This window comes from Silurus aristotelis, assembly GCF_946808225.1.
Source record: "Silurus aristotelis genome assembly, chromosome: 27".
NCBI classification, from domain to species: domain Eukaryota; kingdom Metazoa; phylum Chordata; class Actinopteri; order Siluriformes; family Siluridae; genus Silurus; species Silurus aristotelis.
This window is the reverse complement of record NC_139600.1, coordinates 4,046,575-4,064,611: the sequence shown is the minus strand read 5'-3', so window position 1 is coordinate 4,064,611 and position 18,037 is coordinate 4,046,575. Positions and strand designations below refer to the sequence as shown.

At 36.6% G+C, this 18,037-nt stretch overlaps 1 protein-coding gene across 2 annotated transcripts; it reads left to right on the top strand.

The window, feature by feature from the left end:
- The first annotated feature begins 757 nt into the window (after window positions 1–757).
- agpat4 (1-acylglycerol-3-phosphate O-acyltransferase 4 (lysophosphatidic acid acyltransferase, delta)) lies at window positions 758–17,096 on the top strand. Of its 2 annotated transcripts, none has more exons than XM_083532411.1 (10): window positions 758–961; window positions 6,767–6,992; window positions 8,918–9,087; window positions 9,710–9,871; window positions 10,700–10,853; window positions 10,965–11,067; window positions 12,458–12,533; window positions 14,878–15,076; window positions 15,716–16,115; window positions 17,040–17,096. In XM_083532411.1, exons 2-9 carry the CDS (start codon window positions 6,815–6,817, stop codon window positions 15,808–15,810), a joined length of 1,137 nt encoding a protein of 378 aa, XP_083388537.1. In that variant the 5' UTR covers window positions 758–961; window positions 6,767–6,814; the 3' UTR covers window positions 15,811–16,115; window positions 17,040–17,096. The 2 variants fall into 2 exon arrangements, with proteins under 2 accessions (XP_083388537.1, XP_083388538.1); XM_083532412.1 differs by having other exon boundaries at window positions 765–960; window positions 6,765–6,992; window positions 15,716–16,149.
- The last annotated feature ends 941 nt before the right edge of the window (window positions 17,097–18,037 follow it).

The following is an 18,037-nucleotide window of genomic DNA, read 5'->3' as shown; positions in this document are numbered from 1 at the left end:
CACAGTTTAAAAGGAGGAAATGCGTAATTCATTTCCATGAACACAGGCTAACTGTCTTCTTCTTCTTCTTTCGGCTGCTTCCATTAATGGTCGCCACAGCAGATCATCCGTCTCCATACCCCCCGTCCTCTACATCTGCCTCTTACAAACAAACTACCTGCATTTCTTCCCTCACCACATCCATAAACCTCCTCCTTGGCCTTCCTCTTTTCCTCCTTCCTGGTGGGTCCATCCTTAGAATTCTCATACCGAAAAACCCCATTGTCTCCAATATACCTATACTTGTTTCTAAAGCGTCCTTCATGCACTGTCCCTCTAATAAATTTCTCATTTCTAATCCTGTCCATCCATAAACCTCCCAAAAATGAAAAAGACGTGTATGTTTAAAATTCACCACTAGATGGTGCTAGATATCCAGTTATGGTTGTGAAAATGTGTTTTGCGAGGATTATTAGTGCAAACTTGCATAAAAGTGCAAACGAATGGTTCTCAATATGAGGTGTTAGGGTTTTTTTTTATATATATATTTTTGTTGCAATTCATTATTTACTTTTATAGATGTTATGGAATTATTGTAGTAAATTTACTACATGTAGTCCAGTATGGTAGGGATCTTTTTTTTTTTTTTTTTTTTTTTTTGCATGCAAAAAATGTAAAAATCCCTTTTATACATTATGCAATAAAAAAACAAAAGTTTCATTCATCTCTACGAAGGTCTATACTCCTTTAAGGGAACGCCCGGTCTAGTTTTAGAGGTAGGGTGTGGCCTCGGATTACTCATCATACTTGTTTCACTCGCGTTTTGACTTATATGAGAGAATCTGGCAACATAAAAGCAAACATGACTTTATAGATGACGTTTCTGTATTTGCAAACCCGATCATTGTTTTCCGAAGAAATGCTTTGATGTTTTAAAAAAGTGATACATTTCATACATTCTTCAACCAGTGGCGAGGAAAAGGTAGGTCCAATCCAAACCCTGTCCTTCAAATAGAAGTTTATAAACAAAAGTTTAGCCGATGCACTCATTTTTATGTTTGGAAAAACAATTTTTCTTTGTTTCTTCGAAATCCACAACCGCACCGAATCAGGGCCTCGGTTATAGTTAAGAGTGTTTTTCGGGGACCGCAGGTTTCTGGGGACTTTTTTCAGAAAATTCGTGTTAACGCACATCTGGCGGTGGAGCGTCATTGATGCTTAATGGCACTGGATTTTGGGGGGTTTACTGTGTGAAAGGTGGACATTTGAATGGATATTCGGTGTTGATGAGAATGGAAAGGAATCCTTTTTGAGTCTGATTTCTCTCAAGGTTTCTTCTTGCCACATTAAGGATAAACTTCTAAGGAACAAACTTATAGGTGTTAAACTTTACTTTGTTTTGTACAACTTTTCATCAGCTCTGAAACAATGTGCATTATTAAAATTGCTCTATAAATACTTAAAAAAAACAAAAAACAGAAAGCATTTAAGTCGTAAAAAGTTTCACCTGGTTGAGTAAATTCTTGACAGTTGAGGTGGAGATCAGTGTCTCTAGATTTTGATGGTATCTAAAAAAAAAAAGAGATTTCTATGCATTACAAAACTTACCGCAATACTTCTCTGTCCTCGTTGTTTTCCGAGAAACACTTTGCATGCGTTCATAAAGTGATGCATTACATTCTTCTACCAGTAGCGTAAAGAAAGGTAGGTTCAATCCAAACTCCAGAAGTCTATAAACGATATCTCAGTTGACCCAGGGTGGGGTTTACTGTGTGAAAGGTGGACATAATTCAGTGTTAAGAATGAGGATGAGTTCCCTTTTAAGTGTCTCAAGTTTTTTCTTAAGTCTCAGAGAGTTTTTTTCTTGCCAAAGTCGCCACTGGTTTGCTTATCAGGGATAAACTTATAAGTGATGAATGAACAAACAACAACACAGTGGATTCACGTTTATTATTATATTTAGAAAATACCAGTTTTTATGGTCGTATCATTTTATTTTGTTGAATTTATCCACCACACCTTAGAGACCGGTCCGTGAAAATATTGTCCACCATTAAACCGGTCCGTGGCGCAAAAAAGGTTGGGGACCTCTGTTTTAAAGCATAATTACAGCATGGTGGTGGCAGCGTCATGCTTTGTGGCTGCTCTTTATCAGTTAGAATTTTATCAAGATGGAGAGATAATTAAACATTACAAAAATCTGTCAAACTTTCAGAAATCTGATTCTAAGCTGAAAAAGTTCACTTCTTAGCCCAAAACACACACAAAATTCAACACAGGAATGGCTGACCAAAAGAACATGCATGTGTGTGAATGACTTCAATGAGCTTATAACAGGTTTAAAAAATTCTTCAGCAAACCTGAAGCTCTGGAGTTTTGTAGCTCTGAGGTTTAACCCACATGAATCATATAGGGGTTTGGCTGATGGTGCATTGTGATGATGTCACACAAATATGTGTTGGCCCAAATCTTTGTCGAGTTCCTCCAATTGCTGCTGGATGCCTAATTTTACTTTTGGTTCTGCATTTGCAAGATCTGGTGGAACTTAAAAAAAAGAACAAGTCACTGAAGATAAAATAATAAATGATCTAGATCCAGCAAACTGATGCTCAGACTGTACAATGTTAGTCTCTGACAAAATAACGCTTAAAATGCGTGAACGTACAATGAATATTAGGAAATATTAAAACGACAGGTTTTTTTATGGTAAAAACAAATCCTTTAAACCAAGATAAACTTCAAGATTAAAAAAAGTTTATCTTAAGGTGGTATATTTACCGTATTTTCCGGACTATAAGCTGCTACATTTTTCCAACGCTTTGAACCCCGCGGCTTAAACAATAAAGCGGCTACTTTATAGATTTCTCCTGGGTTTTTCCAGGCTCATCAAGCTCCAAGCCAAAAACCTGAGCCCCATAACATTAGACCAATGAAATTGCCGAACGGGTTCAGGTGAACCAATGAAACTCTTTATATTTAAATCAGATGCGCTCCCACTGAATCAGGCCGCACCACATCATAAATATGGATGATGATCCTCTGATGTTTGACCTGCCGCTCACTCGGACTGTCACACAGTGCTCACAACCGGGCATGAAACAACACACTTCACCTGTGTTCTGAGCTGCACGGCATCAGGAGAAAAGCTTCACCGATGGTAATTTTTAAACGCACGACGATGCCAAAAGATAAACTCCCGAGAGAAATAGTTGTGAAAGGAAGGAGGAAGACAGTGAACAATGACTTTCTTGGTAGGCTACTGTTTAGATACGACCATGTAACAGACACTGTCGTTCATTAAAGCCTGTGTAAAGTTCATTAGTTTCATAAGTTAATAGTTTGTCAAATTCAGTGGGTGTGGCTTATATTTGGGTTCCCTTAATAGTCCAGAAATTACGGTAATTTTAATGTAAAACTTTGAGAAATCTGATATTAAGATGAAAATTAACATCGGAATAACAAACTAAAAAATCCATGTGTGTGAGTCCAGAATGAAAATACACAGGGTGACACAGATGTCCTTAAAAATGTAACTGATTTAGAATATTATGGAAGCAATTATTGTCAAGATGATGCACTTTTATCTGAAAAGACTGAGTGATGTAACTAAAACAAAGTATTAGTTTTGAGGTATGGAAACCCTTATATGCAGTACCATTTGAAAAATGTGGGAAAAGTCTGCATGGTTTAAATAGTTTAGTTTAAGTTTATTACATCAACTGGGGGAAAGACATTTCAATCTATTATAATGTGTAGTAAAAAAAGGTTTATGTTCATTTTATATATTCTGAAACATTCAAGTTAAGTATTGCAGTACTTTCTTAACAGAAACAAATTGAGCTTGAAACCAGCAATGTTGGCGAGAATACTTGTGGTGTTTCCCAGGTTGGCCTCTGTCAGAACATTTCAAGTTTTTTTCAAGCGACAAAAATTTGTTTTCAGGTAGCTTTTAGTTTAAATTTATTGCATGACAAAAACCATTTTGAACAGGATTTTGTGTGTGATTTTTGTTAAAACTTTTTATATCCATTGTATGTGAAACTTCCCTGTGAAGGTTTAAACATGTGGACTGTCTGATTCACTTCTACGCTTGTTTATGAAGGTGGTATCTAAAGCTTCATAATCATAAGTCGACAAGTTTATTTCAGTTTTACAGGATTTAAGATTTAAGTTGAACAATGTATGTTTATCCCTGATGAGCAGCCGTGGCGACTGTGGCAAGGAAAAACTCCATTAGATGTTATGAGGAAGAAACCTTGAGAGGAACCAGACTCAAAAGGGGAGCCTCATACTCATTTGGGTGACATCAAGAGTGTGATTCTAAATCTTTAAAACAAAACACTGGAGAGTGAGAAATAACATGAGCACTGAAATGTAAGATTATGAGTAATGTTCTTTCTACATTTCTATATTCCTACTATTCCTATACTGTTCTTTAGAGGGCATGCGTATGACTGTTATACTATGGTGCAGGTGTTTGTTTGTTTTTTCTTTTTCTAACCTGTTTTAACCGGATGGGGGCAACAGTGTCTAATGTGCTAGTGAGGATAGAGTCTATGTTGTTAACCATTTCATCAAGATCATTAGCATTTATGGGTTTAGTGAGAAATTGAGATAAATCAGACTGGTTATTTGTGAATCTGTCCTTAGTGGTCAGAACAATAGTCCTACCATGTCGAGACGCAGCTAATCTGCTCTACCGTCAGTGTAGAAAAGCATTTCCCTTCAGTTGTATTTCCATGCTTCACCACTAGAGGGAGATTCGCAGATTACCATTCATGATAAATGATTTCTGTGACATCACACTGCACCGTTCTCCTTCAAGAGCTTAAAAGGCCAGAACACTGAGCAGCTATTAAACTGCGGCTAGTAGATAAACGCAAGAATCACACCACACACAATTAAATCCCTAAACGTAGTAAAGTTTGTGTTTTTACTGACACGCTGGGGCGAGTACAATCTCCTGGTCAGCGTACACTAAATAGTGATCCTTCCTTAGATTTGGTCCTTCGAGCCAGATAGTGAAACTTTCTAACAGGTAGTGTGTACAGTATGAGGTAATGGTCTGTGATATCATCACTCTAAGGTAAAATATCTATATCAGTGACGTCGTTATTAAGTCTGGTGAAGACTCCAAAATTAGTTTAATAAGTTCACAAATTATATTCCTAGCGCATCATTTGCATCATCTACGTGAATATTAAAATCTCCTGCAAGCAGCACTTTATCAAAATTGATCAAGAGGTCTGGAAGAAAACGAGAAAACTCTTGAAGAAAATCAGCGCAGGGCCCTGGGGGTCTGTACACGGTAGCCAGAGCGAGAGATAGTAGGGGTTTTCTATGTATGTCTAAAAGTACAACTTTAAGCACGAGCACTTCAAATGATTTAAACCTGAATCCTAATCTCTGACTAACATTAAGAAAGACACTATAAATGGTAGCTACACCACCCTCATGACCAGTCTGACAGGGCTCATGCTTATAAACATATCCTGAAGGTGTCGACTCGTTTAGACCTATATAATCACCTGGTTTAATCCAGGTCTCAGTTAGACAAGGTGCTGAGAGATTATTATCAGTGATCATCTCATTTACAATCAGTGCTTTGGGCGCAAGTGATCTAATGTTTAGAAGACCAAACTTTAGAACCTTTTTGTTTTTGCTTATTTGGCATTTTCCAGTTTTAACTGTAATAAGATTATTTCTGGATCTTGTGTAGTTATTTCTTAATTTTACTACACGAGGAATAGATACGGTTTCTATAAAGTGGGCCTTGTGTGTACTTGTAACTCTTTGGTGTGTTGTATAAATGTTGTCATAGTTGTTGTCTTACCAGTCAGACGGTATGCAACATCCTAGAGAAGTTGTCTGATAGCACTGTTGCTCCAACTCTGCTGGGGTGCAGGCCATCAGGACAGAAAAACCTCGGGTGCTCCCAGAAAAGATTCCAAATATCAACAAAGAGTAGTTTGTGCTCTCGACACCATGACTGTAGCCTTTTATTTAGTGCAAAACGTCTACTAAACTTCTCAATCCCTCGCTGGTAAGTGGGAAAAGGTCCCCACACTATGATCCTTGTTGTGGGTGATGTGCTGCGTACCGTCTCCACCAGGATCCTGAAATCCCTCTTTAAGATCACGGTTTGCCTCAGGGTGGTATCGTTTGCTCCGGCATTGAGAACAACAGCTCCGAAGTGTCGAGATCTCATAGGCCTGATGGTGTGGAGGGGGAGACCTCTGGGGAGTCTTCCGCTGCTTCAGCATCCAGGGTCTGTGGTGCCCCCGCGCCGGAGTAAACGATACCTGGGCGGGCTGCGTTCTAGGTGCACTGGGCCTGGGGAGGCAGACACGCGGAGTTGAGATGCTGGGACTATTTGGTTCAACCCGAGAATTTACCTAGGAGAGTGAGCGTCTGCCCAGGATGTGTCCAGCAGCGCTTTCTGCTCTCGCAGCTGGTCGCGGATCTGTTTCTCTACAGCCTCCAGCTTCAACTCCGCCATGTGCAACTCGAACGAGTCGTCACCTGTGCTCAAAGGCAGACACACAACCGACATAGTGCTTATAATAGCGAATTAAGTTAAGATAAAGTGTGAAGCAATGAATGTAATCAACACTAGTGGTAGTCGAGTTAACGAGCTACAGGCGCAAGTCAGGAAGTAAAAAAAAAAAAATCTTATTATTCAGGATTATTAAAGGAGGAAAAACGATAATCCAAATGTTTGGGACCCTATATTTTATTCTAAAGATGTCATTTAGCATTTTACTCTCTTTTCTTTTCTTTTTTGCAGGCATCTCCAGAAAAAAACGGGAAGAAAGTCAATGATCAACACTTCACTATGGAACTCTTTGGGCTTTTGAAGACACAGTTTATTTGTCACCTCTTCATCTGTTATGTGTTTCTAGTCAGTGGGCTTATAGTCAACTTCTTGCAGCTCTGCACGCTACCATTGTGGGCCATTAACAAACAGCTGGCTCGTAAGGTCAACTGTAGACTGGCGTACTGTGTCAGCAGCCGTAAGTATGATCAGCTGACGTTTCGCTCACGTATAAAGCAGAAGAAATTATGTGCATATTAGTGGAAAGAAGTACGACGTGTAGATGATTTGGACTCTACATAAAACATCAGATGTTTGCTCAGCATCAGGAGGGAAGAATTTGGAGGTGGCACAGTGCCATTAATGTTACAGTTACGGTACTTGTGGTCGCTGACTGTAAGGTTTAAATACCTTACTTTAAATTTATTACCTGGCTATACATTAGATTTATTAAATTTTTCCCCAGAAGATGTTTTTGATATATAATGAAACATACAACAAAGTTAAGCATTGTAGTACTTTTAACTTGGTATGAACATGCACTGCTGTACGCTGACTTAAAATCTTATATAGTGTTACATATAATTTTAGCATTTTGTAACCTTTATTTTATATATATATATTATAGCCTTATTCATTAAACAGAAATAAGAAACAAATAAACGTAAATAAATGATCTCAAACACAAAATATTCTATTCCACGTACTATAGTGTTAAACATCGCTCAGGCTTAACGCTATCTGGATGCAGATTTACATGTAAAACCAGTAGATGAGATGTAAATCTTATCTAGTGTAGCTGATCTTTCAGCATTCAGTCACCTGATTATGTTCTGTGGAGTTTATTGGTGAAAACTTTGAAGGTTTAAAGCTGGGAGATTTTGGTTAAATCTGGGTCCTTTTTATTGGTAATTGTGTTGAAATGATGTCTGTTGTAATTGTTTTTGGATCAAACAAGTCCTCAAAATACTTTGCTCTAATTGATACAAAATAAAATCATTTGTTAGTAATGTGCTACCCCTTTACACGCGAGGGGGTTCCGAGACCGTTCCTATTATCAGTTAGTCAAATATCTATTCAAATTACGAGTCCGAAACCTTTTCAACTATAAAAAAAAATGCAAATAAGGCCATGGGTGTTTAGTTACAGTCAGGAGTTTCTTCCATCATTTATCATTTTTAAAATGTTCTACTTGCTTTTAAACTGAACTGAGTAGCTACAGACGAGTGGCAATCAAAACAAGTTCAAAACAGAACGACCGATTTAGCAAAATGTAGTCGAGTAGAAAGCAAGATATTTGACTTGAAAATTTATTAAAAAATTCCCCAAATGGAAATACTACTACATATACTTTATGCGACTGCTACTTTAGTACGGTGACGAATTGCATTTACTTCGTTAATGTCCACCACTGGTTGATTCTAATGTGCGTGTTGGATCATTGTCCTAATGGAAGATCCAACCATGACCCATTTTTTGTGTCCACCATTCAACAAAATGTCCAGGTCCTCTGGAAGAAAATCAGTCCCACAACATTAAAGAGCCACCACCCTATTTAATTGTGGGCATGAGGTTTTTCATACGGCGGTCGGTCTGTGTGCTACAAACATACCTCTGGTGTTAAATGGCCAAAAACTTCATTGTGGTTTTATCTGACCAAAGAACTCTGGCAAGCTGCAGTTTTTCCGGGTAGTTTTTCCTCACCACAATCACCACTGGCGCGCTCATCAGGGACAAACTTACAATTTTAAAGTACATCTTATTGATTTTTAATTATAAATAAAAATGGATAGAATTGGAGATGCTCAAGTCTGGTTTTTGGATGAGAGTAGAGCCTTGTGCTTGTTAATATCATGAACAGCAGCTACGCTAATTCCTCTCCACTGCTTCTCTCTTTTCCATACAATGGCATTGTGGAGACTTTTTGACCGCAAGACTTCTCCAGCTGTAATCCTGTGTTGGGACGATATAGACAAATTGGAGATTTTAACAATGAACCTATAAGAGGAGGAAGTTTATTCAATTATCATTGTGTTTGCTCAACGGCAGTGTTGCTGTTTGCCTAACGTTATATTTGAATTAAAGCTTTACAGCATTTCCTTTTCCACTCCTGTTTTTGTTCAGAGATGGTGGCAGTGCTGGAATGGTGGTCTGGGACCGAATGTACACTATACACAGACCCTGAATCCTACCCTTTCTACGGGAAAGAAAACGCAATTGTTATCCTCAACCATAACTTTGAGATTGATTTCCTGTGTGGGTGGACCTTCTGCGAAAGATTTGGCGTGTTAGGGGTAAGAAACCTCCAGCGTTTCTGTTGACTTCATGGTCATTTCATGATCGCATTTATATTTATGCCACTCGGCAGATGCCCCTTATCCAAAGCGACTGGATGCTTTGTAGAATCCAGGATTGGATGGTTAATCAGGGGGGCTTCTGTAATATTTTCACTCGTTGCTCAAACTCTTGCTTTTATGTTCCACAGGAAGAACGAGTTTCTAGCAGGTTGGGGGGTTTTTTCCCCCCAGAACCCGTATGTTTGCGTCACTTGTTCGTGTGATCTCGCTTTAGTAACAACATGGCATCCAAATAGTTGGAGTTTTTTTGTTTTTAACCCTAACCCAAAGCAATTAAGTTTCAATCAAATATCAAATTGGAAACACTAAAATCAGTGACACAACATTGGGATTAGTGTTGTATTGTTATTAAACGTCCAGATTTATAAAAAAAAAAAAAAAAAAACTGCAAAGAAACACCAGGACAACCTTTTAAATTTATGTAAAACAGAGATGTGTACACAACTAAAATATCAGCAAAAACATTTATTGATAGTATGTATACATATGAAATACAGTTTATTGAAGAATAAACATTCGTATTTATTCAAATACTAACTTTTTATATATATAAATACAGAGCTCAAAGGTGCTGGCAAAGAAAGAACTTGCATATGTGCCTGTAATTGGCTGGATGTGGTACTTCCTGGAGATTGTCTTCTGTAAGAGGAAATGGGAAGATGATCAAAAGACGGTTGCACAAAGTCTTCAACGCCTGAAGGATTATCCAGAGAACTTTTGGGTAAAGGTTTTTCTTTTTTTCTTTCTTTTTTTTTTTTTTTTTTTAATGATTTGCTTTGAGCTCAACGGATTTGATTCGGTTCTAATCATTTCAAGTCCAGATGTTGAATGCGCTTTCACCCAAATTACTACATTTTTAAGATATTTACTTTAAATACTAAAACACATTTTTTTTTATTATTTATAAAATTTTTTAAAGATGAACTAAGGTGTTTGAGAGGTTTTTGGGCTTTTGTAAGTAAGCTATTGTGTGGTGCTGTTTTACAACTTGTTTTGAGAAATGCAGTTTGTATATATTAAGAACGATTCGAGAAACGCTCCAAAGCAACTGAGAAAAACATAAAAAGTCAATTCAGGCTGATTTGATATTTTGCATAATTTTTGAGGCTGATTTAGAGATGTAATAAATTTTTTAAATAGCGATACGGTGGTTCCCCCGGAACTCGCGGGGGTTTCGTTCTAAGCCGAATTCCAAAAATCCGCAAATTTTGGACGCAGCCCCTATGGTACTTTAGTGAATTCATCTCGCTTTATAAACGTAATAGTGTACAGTATTTGACCATATACATCGTTTAAAATGTTATTCCTAACGTTCCTGAATATTCACTCCCGGGAATTTTACGATAGTTCGTGACTTGCTGTTTGTTAGGTTTCAAATGAGAACCAGCAAATTTTGCGAGCCGCGAATTATCGGACGTCGACTGTATTGCAGTTGTATTTTTAGGCAGACCACATTTTAGTAAAACAAAAAAACCCTCTAAAAGGAAAAATGTTATTTAATCACGTTGACGTGTATTTTCTACCTGACGCTCTGATCATGTTTGCTTAGTTCCTTCTATACTGTGAGGGCACTCGCTTCACTCCGAAGAAACACAAGATTAGTATGGAAGTGGCAGAGAAAAAGGGGCTTCCCAAACTCAAGTACCACCTCCTGCCTCGCACCAAGGGATTTTGCGTCACTGTTCAGAACCTACGAGGAACAGGTGAAAAAACGTCCAGCCTGAATAATCAAACTAAATGTAATTCACTGTTTTAACATGTGCGTCAGTCTTTGATGTACTTGTTGATGCTGACTGAGTTTGTCTCCACTGTAGTTACTGCTGTGTACGATTCTACACTTAATTTCAGAAACAACCAAACACCATCATTGCTTGGAGTGTTAAATGGGAAAAAGTACCATGCTGATTTATATGTGAGGTAAGACAGATTCCATTGATTTGTTTATGGAAACTTTGTGCATTTTGGCAGGATCGGTTCTTGGTTCAATTGTAAAACGCTTACAGTCAAATTGGGGGATTTGGAGATGTAAAAAAATAAATAAAAATGATATTAGATAATAGGGGTGTAACGGTGCACATATTCGGTACAGGGTTTTCTGTTCGGTGCACATGTGTATTGAATGCGATCCTTTTTACTCACAGAATATAGTTAAAATTCAAAGTTAAACGAGTTCCCTCACGAACATAATAAGTGGCGTACCTCAAGTTTGTATAGTCTCCCCCTTGCAATTTGAATGCAATCACTTTATTATTTTTTTTTTATTATTATTTAAATCATTGTTAAACTTGAAAACACACACAGCAATGCCAGGAAAAAAAAATACAGTAAATGCAGTGTCACTGTGGCTACTCACTTCCTACCGGAAATCTGATTTGTAGTGCACCAAAATACACTTTTATAGTGCATCGTAAAACTGCCACTTCCTCCCATCGCCAACGTTTTTTACGACCGTCTATCGATATGGATTCTTCAGCGTTTAGCTTTAAAAAATTCTCTTAAAAGGAGAACATTTGTTAAAGTATGCTGACACAAGTAGAACAGTTAATTAGTACATGTCTTTAGAAAATTCAATATTAAATGGAAAACACACTTGCATTTCAAATCGCGCGTAACAAAAGTAAATTTTATTACATTTGATTTGATGACTTTTTTTTATTTTTATGAATATTTAATCTTTTATTTAACCAAGCGGGCATTTTATTTAAAACATTTTTCAAAATGTAAACTGTTCACCAATGTTAATAAACTGCGTTAATCAAAAAACTACATGCAAATTGTCTTTTCTGGATTTCTACCCCCTAATGGTACCGAAATTGAGCCGAACCGTGACTTAAAAACCGAGGTCCGTACTAAACCGTAAATTTTGTGTACCGGTACACCCCTATCGGATAATGATGAAGTGGTATTTAAAAAAATATTACAAATATATTTAAATGTGCAATTCCTATGCGATCCCGTGGTCTATGGAACAAGTTTGTTCCCTAATTGTTGTATATTCATATCCATAGTATTTTTTTTTGCATTGCTCTGGTAGTTTAACTTCCCTAACACTTCCATGACTCCATGGGTTTCTAAGTAATTTTCTAGCTCATAAACCCTGCCTAAATGCAGCGTTTTTACCTCTTGGACGCAGTTTCTTGACATCGCATATACTACAATTTTAAAAACTAGGCTTAAGTTTGTTAATATCATATATTTTTTTCAGGCTATAGTATGTATATTTAAAAAAAAGCACATTGTGTGTTATCCTGCTGGCTGCCAATGAGGTTGCGATGTTGCATATTTTTCATTTGCATGTTTCATTTAGGCGAATTCCACTCGACTCAATCCCAGAGAACGAGGCTGAATGTGCCATGTGGCTCCACAAACTTTACCAGGAAAAGGTGAGAAGGGTTTCATCTTTGTTTCGTACGAAAGGTGCTGTGGAACTGTGATTGTGAGTTTCACAAGACCTACGGTAGCTCACACATTTGTCCACATTTTATGTTACAGCCTTATAAATTGATTCAATTCATTATTTTTCTTTGAATTCTACAAACAATACCACATAATGACAACATTAAAGAAGTTTGTTTAAAATCTTTGCAAATGTATTCAAGACATATGCACATATAATGATATGCACATAAAATGTTAGTATTTAGTCTTTGCCATGACTCAAACTCGAGCTCAGGTGCATCCTGTTTCCACTGATCATCCTTGAGATGTTTCTACAACATGATTCGAGTCCACCTGTGGTAAATTCAGTTGATGGAACATGATTTGGAAAGGCACACACTTTTCTAAATGAGGTCCCACAGTTAACACGTCGTGCACCAAGCCATGAAGTCCAAGGAATAGTCTTGAGACTTATTTCACATTGTCCATATGTTCCATATGGTACACTTTCAGTTATGTGCCGCTTGTACGTACAGTTAAAATTGCTCCCTAAGTTACAATAGTTAAATTTACGAGTTTTTATTTTAAATTTTTTTATGTTATGATGATGATGTGGCCGCTTCTTTACGTATACGAAGCTGCTCAAGGTCAACACCAAATTGCTTGTAATTTTTTTTTATTAACGCAGTGTTTGCTTGGTTAAATATTATATAAAATAATATTTAATAAGAATTAAATCAAATTTATGCAATTATATTGAGTTGAGAAATCAATTAAATTGGCTCAAATTAAATGTATAAAATTTATTAAATGGAAAACATTTAATTAAATAGTTTACATTTGTTTGAACCAATTTGGGTTATACAGGTGTGTGTGTGTGTGTGTGTGTGTGTGTGTGTGTGTGTGTGTGTGTGTGTGTGTGTGTGTGTGTGTGTTTACATTTAATATTAAATTTTCAAAAGATATAACCTTAACTGTTCTACTTATTTCAGCAAAATTTAACAAATGTTTTCGTTCCTTCCATCTTTCATTCATTCACTCCCTCGAAATGTGGAATTGTCAAGATTTTCATTTTTTTTTTAAGAAATTCTTAAAGCTGGACATAAAACGCTAAAGAATCCATAGCGCTAGCATTAGCCACTAACCAGGAAGTGTCTAGCAGCTTATGCTAGCGCTATGGATTTAAGGTTTTATCTTTTTTTTTTTCCTTTCTTTCTTTCTTTCTTTCTTTCAACTTTTTAATTTCACAAGTTGTATTCTGCATACAACTGTTTGTGACAAATAAAAAATCTTGAATCTTTAGCGCTAGCATTATCCGCTAGCCACTTTCTAACGCACGCGTAAAACAAATCGTATTTCCGGTACGGAGCGAGTAGCCACAGTGACACTGCGCTAACACAAGTTTCTTCTTTTTTTTATTTATTTATTTTATTTTTTTATACCCCTGGCATTGTTTGTGTATGTTTTCAAGTAAAAAAAAAATTATTAAAAGAATGCGCTCAAAGTGCGAGACGGAGACTAAACAAACTTGCGGTCCGCCACTTTATACGTTCCTGAGGAAACTCTGTATTTTAACTATGTTCCGCACGTAAAAAGGATTGCATTCTGCACCGTACCGAAAGCCCTGTATCAAATATTTTGGTATCATTTACACGTCTAGCTACAGGTGTGCTTCCTTCCGCTCGTTTCGCCAAGGCTCCGCCCTCCACTCCCTCACCAACTATATATGTGTGCTCTTCTGCATACATATATAGTTTCAACATTACTGTAAATAGCTGTTTTGTTAATTATGTATTGTTCAGTTCTTAGCAAATAACAGTATACTATACCATACTACCTTCCTTAAGACTCCTGGTTGGCTAGGCCATGTCTAGACTTAGAATATTTCCAAGTTGAGATGAAATCATTGGAACACATGTCCATCGTCAAGCCAGGGACTGCCTGTATTTGCCCAACTTAGGTAGTTGACATTACTTTGTTACTCTTGACTAATCTATGAAACCTGACCACTGTAGAGCAGATATCAATGTTGTGGTTTATTTATTGAAAAAATTATTTGCTTTGCTTTAATATCACAATTATCAGTGTTGGATGTAGATTTGTTACTCAAGTTGCTTTTCGCATATACTTCTACTGTACTTCTACTAAAGTTTTTTTCCACATATACCGAGTTGTTTAAGCAAAGAGTCTTGTGACAAAAATGAAAATAGGACGTAGTTATTTTGGGACTTAAGTACATTTGAAGGCAAATACTTTTGTACTTTAACTCAAGTATGTGGTTTGTGTACTTTGTCCACCACTGTCAATTATTCAGTTGCTCTAATTTTGAAGAGTTTCCATTTGTTTCAGGATGAGTTCCAGGAAAAATACAGCCTGACCGGGCGTTTCCCCGGCCCCACAATGAGCCCCCCTCGCCGCCCTTGGGCTTTGCTCAACTGGCTGTTTTGGATCTCGCTTCTACTCCTTCCCCTTTGTCTATTACTGCTGCAGTTGTTCAACTCGGGCTCGGCTTTCACCATTTTTGCCACAGTTGCCGTTTGCATTGCAGGTACTGAGGGTCATTTTTTCATGAGATTGTTAAAAGAAAGTTATGTAATTGTTATTGTTCAAAACTGGACTGGTAGAGCTACTATATCAAAATTGTTTATGCATCTCAAATGTAGACTGAATAAAAAAAAAAAAGTCCCATGTTGCATTCACAAGGTGATCAAGTGGTTTAGGAGTAAGTATATCTCCAATTCTACACATGGTAATTCAATGCACGGCACTTGAACTATTGATGATTACTGCACGAGTCAATACTGCATTAAAGGTCCTATTTTCTTTATCTGTTTCCTTCTCAACAAATTCACCTTGTATTTACATGTACAATGGCAAGATTACTACAAGTATGAGCATCATTGCATAATAAAAAGGAATGGGCCCTTAAACGCAATAGCAAGTGCACTAGTCGATATCTTTACAATAAAACAGCCGCATGTTTTCCGTGAAATATCGCATTTGGAGTAACTATTTTTTTATACATTAATTTTTTTTTTTTCCTGAATGAGTTAATCCATACCAAATTTGGTCCATTAGGCTCATGTGTTTATAATTTCCATTTTAATACTTGGTGAATACATATATTTCTGTGTACTACGTACAACCAAACAAAAGTCTAACATCCATAATCAACCTTCTTTTTCAGGCTCTCTTGCTGTTCGCTGGATGATAGGCCAGACCGAGATTAACAAGGGTTCAAGCTATGGAAACAAAGAGGGTCTTCTTAATAACAATTCCTAATGGAGTCTCCAGCAGCAGAACTTTAATAACATCTACAGCATGTACCCTGAGATGAGCTTTTCATTAAAAGCAAGGGGGCAACATCTAAGTGGTGCAATGCACTGGCAGCTATTGGTGTTCGAGGAGTCGGAATCCTCGAAATAGAAAACAGGATGTCACATAATCAAAATATATTTTATAATCATTATAATATACTTCAAAAATGTCACAATTACAAAAAAAAAAATCTCAAACACAATGAATGTGTGCAATAATTCTGCCGAGCAGTTTTAAAAGTGTATATGTGTGTGATTTTAAATTAGTGTGTGTGTGTGTGTGTGTATGTATGTATGTATGTATGTATGTATATGTGTGTGTGTGTGTGTGTGTGTGTATGTATATGTATGTGTATATATATATATATATATATATATATATATATATATATATATATATATATATATATATATATATATATATATATATATATATTGTGTGTGTGTATGTATATATGTGTGTGTGTGTATATATATATATATATATATGTGTGTGTGTGTATATATATATATATATTATATATATATATATATATATATAATAAATAAATATATATATATATATATATAAATATATATATATATATATATATATATATATATATATATATATATATATATATATATATATATATATATATATATACAGTACAGACCAAAAGTTTGGACACACCTCATTCAAATAGTTTTCTTTATTTTCATGACTATGAAAATTGTAGATTCACACTGAAGGCATCAAAACTATGAATTAACACGTGGAATTATATACATGAAAAATTTTATATTGTAGGTTCTTCAAAGTAGCCACCTTTTGCTTTGATTACTGCTTTGCACACTCTTGGCATTCTCTTGATGAGCTTCAAGAGGTAGTCACCTGAAATGGTCTTCCAACAGTCTTGAAGGAGTTCCCCGAGAGATGCTTGGCACTTGTTGGCCCTTTTGCCTTCACTCTGCGGTCCAGCTCACCCCTAAACCATCTCGATTGGGTTCAGGTCCGGTGACTGTGAAGGCCAGGTCATCTGGCGCAGCACCCCATCACTCTCCTTCTTGGTCAAATAGCCCTTAATGCCTTCAGTGTGACTCTACAATTTTCATAGTCATGAAAATAAAGAAAACTCTTTGAATGAGAAGGTGTGTCCAAACTTTTGGTCTGTACTATATATATATATATATATATATATATATATATATGAGGTTGAGAGTCTGATAATTTCTCTTGTCACGGAATAAACGCACTGTATCTCACTGGAAGTCAATCTCAGGCATGGTACATCGTTTTGGTGCCGTGACCCGGATGCGCTAGACCTGCAGCAGCCGATCGTTGGAGGTTGGCAGTTTGAGAAATAACAAGCTTCTGAAACTACTCGAAGAATCATTCTCGTTGCTGTCCTGGGAGCAGTGTGGGATGTTGTCGGTACTCGTTGAACTATTTTGCGTTACACGTCACACATACATTGGGCGTTTTTTTCATGTTCGTCCCTGCATTCTTCATAGTTTATTATTTATAGTTTTAAGTTGATTTCTTGTGGTTTTTTTTGTTACCATTATTTGTCATTTACAATATGGCTGAAGTGGGATGAAGTGAAGACCTGGTAACACCCCACATTGGTAGAGGCCAAGGACTGTTGGGGGTAGCAAGCCTGTTGTTGGTCAACTATTAGATCATTACCTTATAACTGCTTTGTCAGAGTCTCCTACTGTCAAGTTTAGTAGGGCAAACTTCAACTACTGAAGATGGTGACAACGTAATACTTCAACTTTGCTACCTTATTCGTGACTTTGGGGGACAGATTCTATAAACTCTATAGTCGGCCAGCTGCTATTGATTATTTTAGTAAACGAGTATGCTAACGGTTATTTCACTGATTAATTGACTAATCGGATAAGAAGTACTTTTTCTTTATTAAAGAGCAATAATAAGAGAAAATAAGACGTCTCTTAAAATGAAAGTTTTCCTTTTTAAAAATGGACATTGCTGAAATTGCATACAAGTATATCTGAAAACAAAACCTATTTAGTGAATTTAATTGGCATATTACATTAAATAAATAGTGCGTTCAAAAAGTCCCTCCACAATAGGACTGAAACGATTCCTCGAGTAATTCGAATACAAAAAAATTTTTTTTGCGTGAATTATTCGTTAAGTTCATTTAATTACACACGGAGCATTGTTTCACCCCCGAGCATTATTA

What these genes read in the sequence shown, in the direction of transcription:
- agpat4 (XM_083532411.1), top strand. Translation starts at nt 6,815, where the DNA reads ATGGAACTCTTTGGGCTTTTGAAGACACAGTTTATTTGTCACCTCTTC. An exon ending in ACAAACTTTACCAGGAAAAG is followed by an intron (nt 12,534 to 14,877) that starts GTGAGAAGGGTT and finishes CATTTGTTTCAG; the next exon opens with GATGAGTTCCAGGAAAAATA. An exon ending in AGTTGCCGTTTGCATTGCAG is followed by an intron (nt 15,077 to 15,715) that starts GTACTGAGGGTC and finishes CTTCTTTTTCAG; the next exon opens with GCTCTCTTGCTGTTCGCTGG.